This window comes from Nycticebus coucang, chromosome 2 (assembly GCF_027406575.1).
Source record: "Nycticebus coucang isolate mNycCou1 chromosome 2, mNycCou1.pri, whole genome shotgun sequence".
Classification (NCBI taxonomy): Eukaryota; Metazoa; Chordata; class Mammalia; order Primates; family Lorisidae; genus Nycticebus; species Nycticebus coucang.
Genome location: NC_069781.1, coordinates 87,118,557 through 87,134,188, shown reverse-complemented (window position 1 = coordinate 87,134,188; position 15,632 = coordinate 87,118,557). Strand labels below are relative to the sequence as shown.

Here is a 15,632-nt window from a genome sequence, read left to right as displayed (position 1 = left end):
CCAAAGTCACTGGGTGCCAGGCACTCCCAGAACCGTGTGCACCACCCCCCTCCCTGTTGCTGGATCGGGTGTGTCACACTCCAGAGCTGCTCCCACAACCAGAACTCCCTGGCTGGGGCAGCCCCAGAGGAAATACACAGGGTGGCTCTCTACAAAGATCCAGCAACACTAGAGTGATCCCGCTGGGGTCTAACCTTGGCAAGACACCTCCCCAACTCTGAGGACGGCCAGAGGCAATGGGTGAAAAACAATCATGAAGCAAAATCAACAGAAAAACTCTAGCAATATGAATAATCAGAGTAGATCAACTCCCTCAAGGATCAATGGGGCAGACACAGCACAAGATCCATGCACAAACAAACAGGTGAGATGTCAGAAACTGAATTCAGAATCTGGATAGCAAATAAGATCGAATTTGAACTCCAATCAGTAACCCAAAAGATATCTCAAGAATTCAACGAATTCAAAGAGCAAATGACCAAAGATTTTGACACATTGAGAAAAGAAGTTGCACCGCAGGTGTAATCCCATTAATTCCCCTCCTTCCCCCTCCCTCCCCCCTCCCTCCCCTCCATTTCCCCTTTCTCCCTATTCTTAGGTTTTGACTGGGTTATAGCTTTCATGTGAAGGTCCTACATTAGTTTCATAATAAGGGTGAGTATGTGAATCCTAGTAATGTAGAATGTAAAGGTCTTAGCAAAATAACTAAGAAAATGCTACAAAAGCTATGTTAACTAATGTGATGAAAATGTGTCAAACGATCTATGAACCAAGTGTATGGTGCCCCATGATCATACTAATGTACACAGCTATGGTTTAATAAAAATAAAAAAATAATAATAATAATAAAAAAGAATTATTTTGCAGAGCTTAACAAAAATAATGAGGATTAATAAAATTTTAAGTGAAAGACATTCACCTTTCCAAGGTAACAAGGAAGCTCAGCTTTCTTCAAAGTTCTATATTTGGTCCATTTTTTACATAAACAGTTGATAAAACATCAAAATAAAAAAATAAATGTGCAGTTTAAGAAGAAGCTGTAATACCTGGGAAATGTATATAAAATGAAATTGTAAATAAACTTGATATTAAACATGAAAAAAAAAAGAAAAGAAGTTGCATCCCTCAAAGATCTGAAAAACACAGTAGAGTCCCTCAGTAACAGAATGGGGCAAGCTGAAGAAAGGATTTCTGACATTGAAGACAAAGCTTTTGAATGCTCCCAAACTCTCAAAGAAGAAAAGAAATGGAGGGCAAAAACAGATCACTCTCTCAGAGAGCTCTGGGATAATTCGAAGAAAATCAATATTCGTCTTATAGGGATCCCTGAAAGCGAAGAAGTGGCTTCACAAGGCACAGAGTCTCCTCTCCATAAGATTCTGAAGGAGAACGAAGTGGAAATGTTGAACAGGCCCATATCAAGTTCTGAAATAGCATCAACTATACAAAATCTCCCTAAAAAGAAAAGCACAGGACCAGATGGCTTTACGTCAGAATTCTACCAAACCTTTAAAGAAGAACTAGTACCTATACTATTAAACCTTTTCCAAAATATAGAAAACAAAGGAATATTACCCAACACATTCTACGAAGCAAACATCACCTTGATCCCCAAACCAGAGAAAGACCCAACAAGAAAAGAAAATTATAGACCAATATCACTAATGAATATTGATGCTAAAATACTCAATAAGATCCTAACAAACAGAATCCAACAACACATCAAAAAAATTATACACCATGACCAAGTGGGATTTATCCCAGGGTCTCAGGCTGATTCAATATACGTAAATCTATAAATGTAATTCAACACATAAAACAAACTAAAAAGTATAGATCATATGATTCTCTCAATTGATGCAGAAAAAGCTTTTGATAATATCCAGCATCCCTTCATGATCAGAACATTTAAGAAAATTGGTATAGAAGGGACATTTCTTAAACTAATAGAGGCCATCTACAACAAATCCACAGCCAATATCATACTGAATGGAGTTAAATTGAAATCATCTCCACTTACATCAGGAACCAGGCAAGGTTGCCCATTGTCTCCATTGCTCTTTAACATTGTAATAGAAGTTTTAACCATTGCAATTAGGGAAGAAAAGGCGATCAAGGGTATCCACACAGGGTCAGAAGAGATCAAACTTTCACTTTTCACAGATGATATGATCATATATCTGGAAAACACTAGGGATTCTACTACAAAACTTTTAGAAGTTATCAAGGAATACAGCAATGTCTCAGGCTACAAAATCAACACCCATAAATCTATAGCTTTTATATATACCAACAATAACCATGCTGAGAAAACAGTCAAGAACTCTATTCCTTTCACAGTAGTGCCAAAGAAGATGAAATATTTGGGAGTATACCTAACAAAGAATGTGAAAGATATCTACAAATAGAACTATTAAACTTTAAGAAAAAAAATAGCTGAAGATGTTAACAAATAGAAAAACACACCATGCTCATGGCTGGGAAGAATCAACATTGTTACAATGTCTATACTACCCAAAGCAATATATAATTTTAATGCAATTCCTATTAAAGCTCCATTGTCATATTTTAAATATCTTGAAAAAAATAATACTTCGTTTTATATGGAATCGGAAAAAACTCAAATAGCCAAAACATTACTCAGAAATAAAAACAAAGCAGGAGAAATCATGCCACCAGACCTGAGACTGTACTATAAATCAATAGTGATCAAAACAGCATGGTACAGGCACAAAAACAGAGAAGTAGATGTCTGGAACAGAATAGAGAACCAAGAGATGAATCCAGCTACTTACCATTATTTGATCTTTGGCAAGCCAATTAAAAACATTCAGTGGGGAAAAGATTCCCTATTTAACAAATGGTGCTGATTGGCTGGCGATCTGTAAAAGACTGAAACTGGACCCACACCTTTCACCATTAACTAAGATAGATTCTCACTGGACAAAACATTTAAACTTAAGACATGAAACTATAAAAATACTTTAAGAAACTGCAGAGAGGGTGGCGCCTGTGGCTCAGTGAGTAGGGCGCCAGCCCCATATACCGAGGGTGGCGGGTTCAAACCCAGCCCCAGCTGAACTGCAACCAAAAAATAGCTGGGCGTTGTGGTGGGCTAGTCCCAGCTGCTTGGGAGGCTGAGGCAGGAGAATTGCAAAAGCCGAAGAGCCGGAGGTGGCTGTAAGTCCTGTGACATCAGGGCACTCTACCAAGGGCGGTACAGTGAGACTCTGTCTCTACAAAAAAAAAAGAAAGAAAGAAACTGCAGAGAAAACTCTTGAAAGAATCATCCTGGGTGAATGGATATTTTATAAGGAGGACTCCCTAGGCAATTGAAGCAGTATCAAGAAAAAGCTTCCCTTGATCAAACTAAAAAGCTTCTGCACAGCCAAGAACATAGTAATTTAAGCAAGAAGACAGCCCTCAGAATGGGAGAAAATATTTGCAGGTTATACCTCTGATAAAGATCTAATAACTAGAATCCACAGAGAACTCAAACGTATTAGCAAGAAAAGAACAAGTGACTCTATCTCAGGGTGGGCAAGGGACTTGAAGAGAAACTTCTCTAAAGAAGACAGACACACGATCTACAAACACATGAGAAAAAGCTCATCATCCTTAATCATCAGAGAAATGCAAATCAAAACTACTTTGAGATATCACCTAACCCCAGTAAGAGTAGCCCACATAACAAAATCCCAAAACCAGAGATGTTGGCGTGGATGTGGAGGAAAGGCCACATTTCTACACTGTTGATGGGAATGCACACTAATACGTTCCTTCTGGAAGGATGTTTGGAGAATACTTAGAGACCTAAAAATAGACCTGCCATTCGATCCTAGAATTCCTTTACTAGGTTTATACCCAGAAGACCAAAATTCACAATATAACAAAGACATCTGTACCAGAATGTTTATTGCAGCCCAATTCACAATTACTAAGTCATGGAAGAAGTCCAAGTGCCCATCGACCCATGAATGGACTAGCAAATTGTGGTACATATATACAATGGAATATTATGCAGCCTTAAAGAAAGATGGAGACTTTACCTCTTTCATGTTTACATGGATGGAGCTGGAACATATTCTTCTTAGCAAAGTATCTGAGGAATGGAAGAAAAAGTATCCAATGTACTCAGCCCTACTATGAAAGTAATTTATAGCTTTCACATGAAGACTATACCCAACTATAGCACAAGAATAAGGGGAAAGGGCCAAGGAAGGGGAAGTGGGGGGAGGTTATGGTGGAGGGAGGGTAATAGGTGTGGCCACACCTACGGTGCATCTTAGAATGGGTACAGGTGAAACTTACTAAATGCAGAATACAAATGTATTCTGCTACGTTGAAGGCTACATTGAACAGTTTGAGGAGAATATTTCAGATTGTATATGAAACCAGTACATTGTACCCCTTGATTGCACTAATGTACACAGCTATGATTTAACAATAAATAAAATAAAATTGCATAATAAGGTTATATTAATCAAATAATATGATAATGGCACAACGATGAACATGTGGACCATTGGAACAAAGTAGTGAGTACAGAAATAATTCTAAATATATATTGTAAACTAATTTCTGACAAGGTCACTAAGAGGACAAAATGGAGAAAAGATAGTTTTTTAAATAAATGGTGCTGGAAAACCTGGATTTTCACAAGCAAAAGGATGAAACAAAGCAATTGTCTTTTACCACATGCAAAATTAATTGAACATGGATAAAAGACGTAAATATAAGACCAAAAACTATAATACTACTAGAAGAAAGTATAGGAGAAAAGTTCTTGGACATTGGCATTGGATTTAACGATTATATGTATATCACATCAAAACTCAGGCCATAAAAACAAAAATAAATAGAGCTACATTAAATTAAAATGTTTCTGAACTGCAAAACAAGCAACAAAAAAAAATTAAATAGAAGGCTACAGATTAGGAAAAAATATTTATTATTTGAAAACCTTATATATGATAAAGGATTGATGGTCAAAATTTATAAAGAACTCATACTACTCATTAATGAAAAAGCAATAATTTAAAAATTGGCAAAAAAAAAACCCTGAATAGATATTTTTCCAAAGAAGATATGAAAATAGTCAATAGGTATGATAAAAGGTGCCTACCATCATAAATAACCAGGGAAAGGCAAATTAAAACCACTGCAGCATACCACCTCATACTACTAAGGATGGCTATCAAAAAGTCAAAAGATAACAAATGTTGGTGAGTGTTGGAGAAAAGGCATCATTTGTATACTGTTGGTGGGAATAGAGATTGATGTAGTCATTATGAAAAACAATATGGAGGTTTCTAAAGAAGTTAAAAATAGAGCTACCATAAGACCTAACACTCCCTCTTCTGGGTATATACCTAAAGAAAATTAAATTACTACTTCATAAAGATATTTGCACTTCTATATTTAATGAAGCATTATTCAGAATAACCAAGATATGGAAACAACCAAAGTGTTTGTTGATGAACAAATGGAAAAAAATAAACTGTGGTGCATACATACAATGGACCATTATTCAGCAGTAAAAAAGAATACAGTCTTGCTATTTACTACAACATGAATGAGCCCAGAGGACACAATCCCAAGTGAAGAAAGCCAGACACAGAGAGAAAAATATTGCCTAATTTCACTTATATGTGTAATAAAAAAAATTTCAAACATACACAACTAGAAAAATAGTGGTTTCCAGGATTAAGGAAGAAGAGGAAATAGGGAGATATAGGTCAGAAATATAATACTGCAGACATATAGAATAAAACATCTAGAGATCTAATGTCAAACGTGAGGACTATCAGTAATGAAACTGTACTGTACATGAGATTTATACTAAATGAGTGGATTTTGGCTGCTTTTGCCACAAACCCAAAAAAAGTGGTAATTATGTAAGTTGACAGATACACTGTTAATTATACTTCATTATACTAACCTTTTTGCTTTCTGTATGTATCCCATAACATCATGGTGTATTACTTAAGTACACATAATAAAATTACTTTTAAAAAAAATCTCAGTCGATAATTCCAACTTCCTGCCATGTGTGAGTCTGATTCTAATGCTTACTGTATCTCTTCAAACTGTGTTTTAGTTTGCATCATAATTTTCTTTTTCTCGATAACCAGATAGTATGCCCTGGGTAAAAGGAGCTGCTCAAATAGAACGTTAGTAATGTGGTGGCAAGTGTGGGATGAGGGGAGTAAGGTCTACAGTCCTGCGAGTAGGTGCCAGTTTTCTAGTTAGCCTGTCCCTCTGCACTGTGAATTTCCTAGGTGCTTCTTAATCCCCAGCCCCTATTAGTTGAGAGAGGATGGCTAAAGGTATCTGGAGATGAGTACTTTCCTTCTCCCTTATAGAGGGCTGATTGGGGGGTGGGGAGGCTGGAATTGGGTATATGACTTCCTAAATTATTAAGTTCTGATAAAAGCCTAGCAGGTTAGGCTCTGGTTAAATACTTTCTTCCGAAGGCAGACTTTGTTAAGAACAGGATGTTCTGGCATATTTCAAAATCCTTCTTTATCTTTTCTCCCCATGGAAACATGAGAAGATTTTTCTCTGTTTACTCCAAGAAGTAAAACTTACAAAAATGTGCCCCACCCCGTGACAGGTCTTTATGGAGTATTTCTATCTCAGACATGTCCACGCCGAGCCTCCAGAAATTAGTCAATTACAATTCAGGCTTTCTTACCTCAAAACTGGTTCCCACAGAGGTTTCTGCTTTGCTAAATTGTGATTCTCTGTGTCCACCTGTCTGTCTCTCTGATTCAGGGGTTGACCAAAGATCAGCTTGTTCTGTTACTTCACTTCTGTTGCATATCTAAGAAGAATTGTTGACTTTTTTTCAGTTTTTTCAGCTTTTTACTTGTTAGGATGGAATGGATAAAGCTCTTATACATTGAACTGGAAACTGGAAGTCCCACATCGTTGATTTCTGTCCTTATCTTTATCATTACCTTCCTTCTACTAGTTTATCTTTTTCTGACTTCGTTATGTAGTAGCTTAGGTAATTATAATGGATATTTCTTATTTTCTAATATAAGCATTTACAGTGATAAACTTCTCTTTAAGCATTGCGTTAGCTGCATCCCATACATTTTGATATGTTTTATTTTTATTATAATTAAGTCATTTGTTTCATATCATTTGTAGTGTTGAAGTCTCCTACCATGGTAACAGAATTGTCACTTATTGTTTCATATATTTTAAAGTTTTGTTACTAAATGCATATATATATATGTATATATATGATTGCTTTGTCTGATTGAAAAATAGACAATCATTATGAAATGTTCTATTTATATTTGGCCATCTCCTTTGTGTTGAAATTTTTTAAATCTGTTATTATTGTAGCCATTCAAGCATTCTTATACTTACTGTTTCTATTGTATTTCTATTTCCTTATACTTTTTGTTTCTATAGTGGTGTCTTTATATTATTAATATTTGTGTTTTATATACAATATATTTTTGGACTTTGCCCTCATTTTTAAACCCATGCTGATAATCTCTGTCATAGAATTACATGGAATATTCAATGCATTTACATTTAATGTAATAACTGATATGGTTTTATTGAGGTTTACTATTTTATTTTTTATTGTTTTCTTCCTCTATATTTTTTTTGTCTATGTTCCCCTTACCCTGTTTTTGTTTAAATTATCTAAATAGTTTTTAGAGTTCCATTTTAACTTATTATTGACTATGTAACTATATGCATGTTTTAAGTGGTTGCTCCACAGATCAGGTGCATCCTTAGCTTTCACAATTTACATAAAGGTAATACTGTACTACTTCACAAAAAAAAATTAAAATCTTAAAATCATATAATTATATTTACTTCTGTTAAAACCAATAGGTTAGTTGATTAAATATATACACACACATATAAAACATATGTATGTTGATATTAATATAAATACATTTAAAACCATGAGAATGTTTCAATATTTTAAGTAGTCTTACATATTTTTAAAAATTTCAATAGAAAAATAATGTTTACCAAAATATTTACCATCTGATGTTCTTTAGTCCTTTCCAAAGATCTCAGTTTCCTCCTGATTTTGTTTTCCTCTACCTAAAGAAATTCTTTTGACTAATGTACACAGCTATGGTTTAATAAAAATAAATAAAAAGAAAAAAAACATTTCTTGTATTGAATGAAGTTCTGTTGTCAAGAAAATCATTTAGATTTTTTTAATTTGAAAGTATCTTTATTTTACTTTCATTATCAAAAATTATTTTTGTTGGATATTGAGTTCTAGATTGGCATGTTTTGTTTTGTTTCTTTTTATCACTTTAAAGATGTCATTCTACTAATTCCTGACTTTCGTATTTTTCTAATGAAGGTCTGAGTTCATTAAAATTGTTGTTCTCTCTTTGTAAGTCATTTTTTTCTTTGTTTTCAAGATTTACTTTTTACCTTTGTTTTAAAAATCAGTTTACTATGATGTGGCTAGGCATGGTTTTCATTACTTGTACTCTACCTAGGCATTGTTGAACTTCTTAAAAATTTTTAAATTTATATCTTTAGAAATATTTAAAAATTTTTGGCCAATTTCTAATAATCCATGCTTAATTTCACTGATTTTTTTCCTCTGTTATCTCCATTCTGCCTATTAATTTCTTTCTTTAGGTAAAATTTCATATATTCAATGATTTCAGTTCTAGTACTTCCATTTGGTCCTTTTTCATATTTGTCTTCTGAGAATTTTTGTCTTGTATATATTATGAGAAATTTACCTTTGTCCCATTGGACGTAACTGTAATATCTCTCTTAAAGTCCCTTCTATTAAATTGAACATTTTGGGTTTCCTGCTGTTTGTATCTGGATATTATCTTTTATGGTTAATATTTCCAAAGGTGAAGGGGATGTATTGTTGTTGAATCATTTTGGATCATTTCTTTGAATTATTTTTAGTGAGGAGAGTGGGTTGTACTCAAAAACTCAGCCTAATCTGTAATGAGAAGCAGCTCAAATTTCAGTTTAATTCATTTAACTTAAGCTGCAAGCTCTTTTGAGTCATCTTGAGCAAGAGTAGTTCATGGGTCAGCCTGACACTTGTCAGACTGTCCTCTGTACCCAGCGTTCTGGCTTTCTGGGACACAGAAGATTGGCTGTGAAGGATTTGAACATCTGTGAATTTTGGTAGCTATCTGCAGGGGTCCTGGAACCAATTCCTTGTGAATGCTTGGAGATGTATATAATCCTTAGGGCTCCCTGTTTTGGTTGCCCTTTTTACAGAGATTGATTCCTTGCCTTCCAACATGTGGATGCCCTGGCTCTATATTCTAGTTCTTTAGGCTAGAAAGAAAGGTTTTTCTCCCAGTGATTTTGCTGTCCTGTTCCATGTCAGAGCTACACCCCGCCCTCAGGTTAATTCTGTAAAAACAGAAAATAATTCACCAGTACCTTTTTCCAAGTTTTTACTCCTCTCCAAAGTCTGATAGATTTTGTCTATTTTTCAGAGCCTCCAGGTAGATTTTTTTCTTAGTAATATTGTTCAAGTTTATGAATGTCCATCTGCAGGAGTGTTGTTCTTTTAGGACTGGGAGATGAAACCCCTGAGTTTTTCTTTTAAAATTCCTAAATACTTCCTAGAAATAGATTGTAAATGTGTGATAGAGAAGGAAGGAAGATGATTTATGTCATAACCATTATCAATAATGTGTGACTGTCTAAGAATGTAGTAAAAACTGTCAAGATCAAGGAGGAAATAATAGTGCTTTTCAAAGGGTGTCCAATGAGTAGCCTTGCTGATGCCATTTGGTTTTTCTGCCCTAGACGTATGATTGCTTCTAGAATAACATTAATTGCTTTCAGGGGGGCAGGGGAGATGTAGCAGATGTTGTTGGCATCCTATTCAAATTCCAAAAGTCAATATATGCATTTCTTTATCTATTCTGCCCACAAGCACAACAGACTGGAAGAGATGATTTATTAATGCTTCCTGGGAGCATCATTCAAATATAATGGCCTCCAGAGTGGACAAACACTGCGGCTTGCTCCCTGGGCAAGTTAACTCTGAGCCATCTGCTCTATAACTTCTCTCAACCCACCAGTTGTAAGGTACTGTTTTTTTTTGTTTCTGAGCAAAACTTTTGTAAAATATAATAAAAATCCATTTGTATATCATGTCAATTTCAACTTGCTATAATGTTTAAAAATTCTTGATCTAAATTTCCCTGAATTTATTTCACCGTTAACTGGTAAAATAGTTCAAAATCTAATACCAGCTACAATTGCTTACTGTAGTAATGGGCTTCATAAACAGTACCCTTTATTGGCTTTATTTCCTTCCCTGTCTCTTTTTTTCACTTCTCTACTGGTGTTTTCTAAGATCACCTCCCACATAAATGACTTGCTTGCCTCTGGTCTGCTTCTAGGAGAGTCTAGCCTGAGACATGAGAAAAACCAGCTAAAGTATCAACTATAACACAAATAGGCATCGTTAGTGCTGAGTCAATAAACAAATTAAAATGTTCTCTTTTACTCAATGAAAAAGAAACTCATAAACTTTAGATGTTAAACCGCTGACTAGACTCTCTTAAATGTGAAGAAATAAACCAAAACAAATGTGACTCAGACCCATAATTTCATCCCAAAATGGGAAAAAAATCTAATCTCAGAATCCTGATTATATGCTACTACCATCCATCTGGTGCAAGGATGCCATTTTCTTTGTGAGTCATGTGATTTGATGATTTCTTTCATAATATCACTGTAGGCCATCAAAACAATAACTATTTTTTCCTTTAGCTTAAATACTGGTTTATAAGTGAACATGAAATGTTTCTACATCAGATAAATAAACACTGCATCTTCCTTTTTGTCCTAAAATGCCCTTTCTTGTTCTGATGCTTGACTAGGATCCTTCAGTTTAAAAGTCAATGAGCCTAAAAAACAGACTGCAAAAATATTATCGACTTTAGGCTGGGATTTTTAAAGAAAGAGTGCCTAAGAGGAGTTATTGACTTGGAGGAAATTTTTTAGTTATGATATGTATTATGTAGAGAAACTCACCATGATTTTGACCCCATGTACTGGAAAGTATGTGACTTTTGAGGCTTAATTGTGACTCCTATAGGTTGAATTCTGATTTTGTGAGTTACTAAGTATGTGATGTGTAAGTTTCTGTAATGGGTTTAGTGATCTTATCTATCTTTTAGTTCTGTTGAAATTTAAACGAGACAATGATATACTGTAGATCTTCCACGAGTTGAAAAACTAGTCAACATACAGAGGTGGTCACCATAGGGAAGTAGGCCTACTGTACTGATATGTCCATGTGGTAAATGTCTAGTCTATGAAAATTAGGTCAATTTAAGAAGATGGTCAATAGAGGGAGGTGGTCAACTATGGAGGTTCTATTGTATTTGAAATTATCTGGATCATCTGAAGAGATAAAGAAATAAAAAATTATGTCAATGTAGAGTTTTACAGAAAGTCTCCAAGTAACAAACATCTGATTTACGTACAACTGCTTTTGCAGAGACTACTATAGTAAGTCTTGAGTTACAACTTGCACTTATAAGTTATTACAGATAATAATAGGTAAAGGTACCTGTTCCAAGTTACCTACAAATTCAACTTAAAAACAAACCTACAGAACTTATCTCACTTGTAAATGGGAACTGCCTATGTTCTAACTTTAGTAGTTGGGAAGAAGTCTATGACATAAAAGGTATAGCATTATTTTGGGAGTAAAGAATCATATTCCAGTAAAGGTGAGAATGATCTGGGGCTAGTTTTGTACATCACTGTTCTACCAGATAGAATTTGCCCGTCTACCTTCTCCCTTCTTTCTCAAACAAAAGGGATCTGCTTACATGGAGTACAATGCATTAAATAGAAACCTCTCTGGCTTTTTTTATTATACTCTGTGGAGTAGAAATAAATCTGAAAAGAAAAAAAAAGAACAGAAAGAAAAAATCAAAATAATGTCTGCTGCATATAAGGCTACAAGGACACTCAATGTAACCACATCATAAATCACCAAAGAGAAGTGCCAGGGAAGATCTATGTCTCTAGGGCAGCTTGTCTCGTTAAATATATCTAATGCCACCATTATAGCCAGTCTTAACTTCCCTTTTTCCTTTGTTCAGTGGTAATTGTGCTTCTGCTGGACCATTCATCTCTCACAAAGTTGTCTCCTGACTAGGAGATGTGTACAACTGGCTCTAAGTTATGGGTTCTCCACCTGGGAAACCCTACGTTTCAGTTCAGTAGTGTTCAAAATTAAAGTGAAGAACAACCAAAATCCCAGGAGAAAAGCTGGAAAAGCTGGTTAAATGAAATAATGGATATTGATGAAAGTATATTCACTTCTGCTGTGTTTCTTTGATAAAGAATAAAGAATGAAAGTATGAATATTGGAGAATATGTATAAAAACATGACAATAGTGATTGTAGCATATCACAGTCCTTCCACGATCATAAGTAGGTTGCAATGAAAGCTTCACAGTGTCATTTGAAGCCAATGAATGAAAATGATCAAAAATATTTCCAATTTTACCAGCTAAAATCAGCATCACTAAAACCAATATACAACCTGCAAAATTCCTCAGGGTTTGACATAGCCATTAGGACTCACAGTCATGAAGCTGCCCTGAAACTTTAAAAGATTTAGTCCTTCTCAAGTTTGTAGCAAAATCTCCCAGTGGAGATCTATTTATGCACAAAAAGATTAATAGATTAGCTCAGAATTTGAGGGGGAAAACTGAACAAATGCAAAGGCCCAGCCCAAAGAAAAACTATGAGTAAAAATAAAACAACTAGTATTTGCATTTTGATTTTCTGTTATGCACTATTTATGGATCCTTTAGGAATAAAACACACAAAGATGTATTCCAATAACTTGAGAGATTTGATTTAACCCTACAGAAGTGAAAGAAAATTTAAAAGCAGAGCACAAGAATCTTGACAAGAGGATTAGGTAAGCACCCAGCATAGCTGGCTAGAAGCTGCAGGTATGTACATAAAATAAATGTCTTTCTCCATGAGGTGTAAGTCAAACTTTTTTCCTGATTTGTAGCTACAAAAGCAAGATGGATTTTCTTATTCTCATTCACAGAAATATATGACACAAAGATAAAACCCAACTTTTTAGGGACTAGAACACATGCTGTTTAACCAGCATCCACTTTTGTCTACCAAAAGACAGGTGACATCAGCAGAAAGCAAAACAATACTCTTTGGATTCTCCACATTCAACTTCCCTTTAACTCATATGAATTCTTGGTTATTTAAGTGGTTCCATTCAAATATTTTTCTGTCTAGCTGAGTCTATTTAAATTTATAAATTAGAATCACTAAGAAGCTGAGACACTTGCATCTCCCAAAATGCTGGATTACCTCTGTGCCGATCAGTGGAAAACCAAAGAGGATGAGAAGGACGACAAACACATCCGAGCTCTGGATGAGGGGGATATTGCCTTGCTGAAAACTTATGGTCAGAGCACTTACTCTAGGCAGATCAAGCAGGTTGAGGATGATATTCAGCAACTTCTCAAGAAAATCAATGAGCTCACTGGCATTAAAGAGTCTGACACTGGCCTGGCCCCACCAGCACTCTGGGATTTGGCCACAGATAAGCAAATGCTCCAGAGTGAACAGCCTTTACAGGTTGCAAGGTGTACAAAGATAACCAACGCTGATTCAGAGGATCCAAAATACATTATCAACATGAAGCAGTTTGCCAAGTTTGTGGTGGACCTCAGTGATCAGGTAGCACCTACTGACATTGAAGAAGGGATGAGAGTTGGCGCGGACAGAAATAAATACCAAATTCACATTCCACTGCCACCTAAGATCGACCCAACAGTAACCATGATGCAGGTGGAAGAAAAGCCTGATGTCACATACAGTGATGTTGTTGGCTGTAAGGAACAAATTGAGAAATTGCAAGAAGTAGTTGAAACCCCACTACTTCATCCAGAGAGATTTGTTAACCTTGGTATTGAGCCTCCCAAGGGTGTGCTATTCTTTGGTCCATCAGGCACAGGCAAGACACTCGGTGCTCGAGCAGTTGCTAATAGGACTGATGCTTGCTTCATTCATGTTATTGGATCCGAACTTGTACAGAAATATGTTGGTGAGGGGGCTCGAATGGTTCGTGAGCTCTTTGAAATGGCCAGAACAAAAAAAGCCTGCCTTATCTTCTTTGACGAAATTGATGCTATTGGAGGGGCTAGATTTGATGATGGTGCTGGAGATGACAATGAAGTGCAGAGAACAATGTTGGAATTAATCAATCAGCTGGATGGGTTTGATCCTCCAGGCAATATTAAAGTGTTAATGGCAACTAACAGACCCGACACTTTGGATCCAGCACTGATGAGGCCAGGGAGGTTGGACAGAAAGATTGAATTTAGCTTACCTGATCTAGAGGGCTAGACTCACATCTTTAAGATTCATGCTCGTTCAATGAGTGTTGAAAGAGATATCAGGTTTGAATTGTTAGCACGGCTGTGTCCAAATAGCACTGGTGCTGAGATTAGGAGCGTCTGCACAGAAGCTGGTATGTTTGCAATCAGAGCCCGGTGAAAAATTGCTACTAAGAAGGATTTCTTAGAAGCTGTAAATAAGGTCATTAAGTCTTATGCCAGATTCAGTGCTACTCCTAGCTACATGACATACAACTGAGCCCTGAGGACCTTCAAAGGAAAACACTTCTTTTAATTGGAATCTTAACCTTATATAGACTTGTTAATAACCAATTGACAAAACAAAAAATGGCTTCAAAATTAAAAAAAATTATAAATTAGCCATCTCAAGTTAGTACTGGTGCACCTAAGCATGACCCTGTGTGTTTTACTGCTTTTTCTCAGCCTCCTCCCTTGACTGCCATGCCCAGCCTGGTACTTGGAAGGCCAGTGAGAATCCTTTCTGTCCTTTGAGGCTAAAAACAGAGCTTGTTAATAGTAGTTTGCAGTAAGACACTCTCAGGCTATCCTGGAACATTGGGGAACCAAATTCAACAAACAAAAAAGCTAGAAAGCTGTGCTTGGGTTGCAGACCTAAAAGCTAGCCCTTCAGCTTTGCACATCATTAAAAACTCTTCAATGCTTTCAATCACACGAATTCACTTCCAGCAACAAGTTTGAATTTGCTTTCTGATGCTCACAATGCAGCAGGTTCCAACTCCATATAGAATCTTTTAACAAGCTAGATTTTGGAGGCATATCTCAGATATAATGACATTTACACAGGGGTAAGACTTTAGAGAGGTTTGATTCATGCAATTAGGAAGCAAAGCTCATATCTGAGTCATCCACTTTTTAACTCATTGTCCACAGCCATTTCTAGAGCCTCTGTTCAATTTTCCACTTAGATCTGCGCAGGAGTTGATGCTTTTGCATAATGGACCTATATTTTCACTTCCAACAGGAATTACCTAGTAATAGTCAGAGGAACATAAAGCCATAACCCCATAGACCTTTTCTCCAGTTCTTTTGGTCACATACTGCTCTATAATTTTGGAATCTGTTCATGTGCAGCATATTTGGCCAAGACAGGTGGTTTTATGACAGAATTCCCGAGAGGTTGAAAAACATTTGATCCCGCCTTTAAACATTGCTCTCCTTATATTTAGTCACAAAGTTTGGCAGGACCCTCTTTTCCAAGTG

General features: G+C 35.9%; 1 protein-coding gene across 1 annotated transcript; it reads left to right on the top strand.

The window, feature by feature from the left end:
* Positions 1 to 13,347: 13,347 nt before the first annotated feature.
* On the top strand, positions 13,348 to 14,752 carry LOC128563513 (26S proteasome regulatory subunit 7-like). The gene has a single exon (XM_053558862.1). It carries the CDS (start codon positions 13,348 to 13,350, stop codon positions 14,398 to 14,400), a length of 1,053 nt encoding a protein of 350 aa, XP_053414837.1. The 3' UTR covers positions 14,401 to 14,752.
* Positions 14,753 to 15,632: the final 880 nt, after the last annotated feature.

Excerpts from the sequence above, each read along its gene's own strand:
- LOC128563513 (XM_053558862.1), top strand. The coding sequence starts at position 13,348 with ATGCTGGATTACCTCTGTGCCGATCAGTGGAAAACCAAAGAGGATGAG.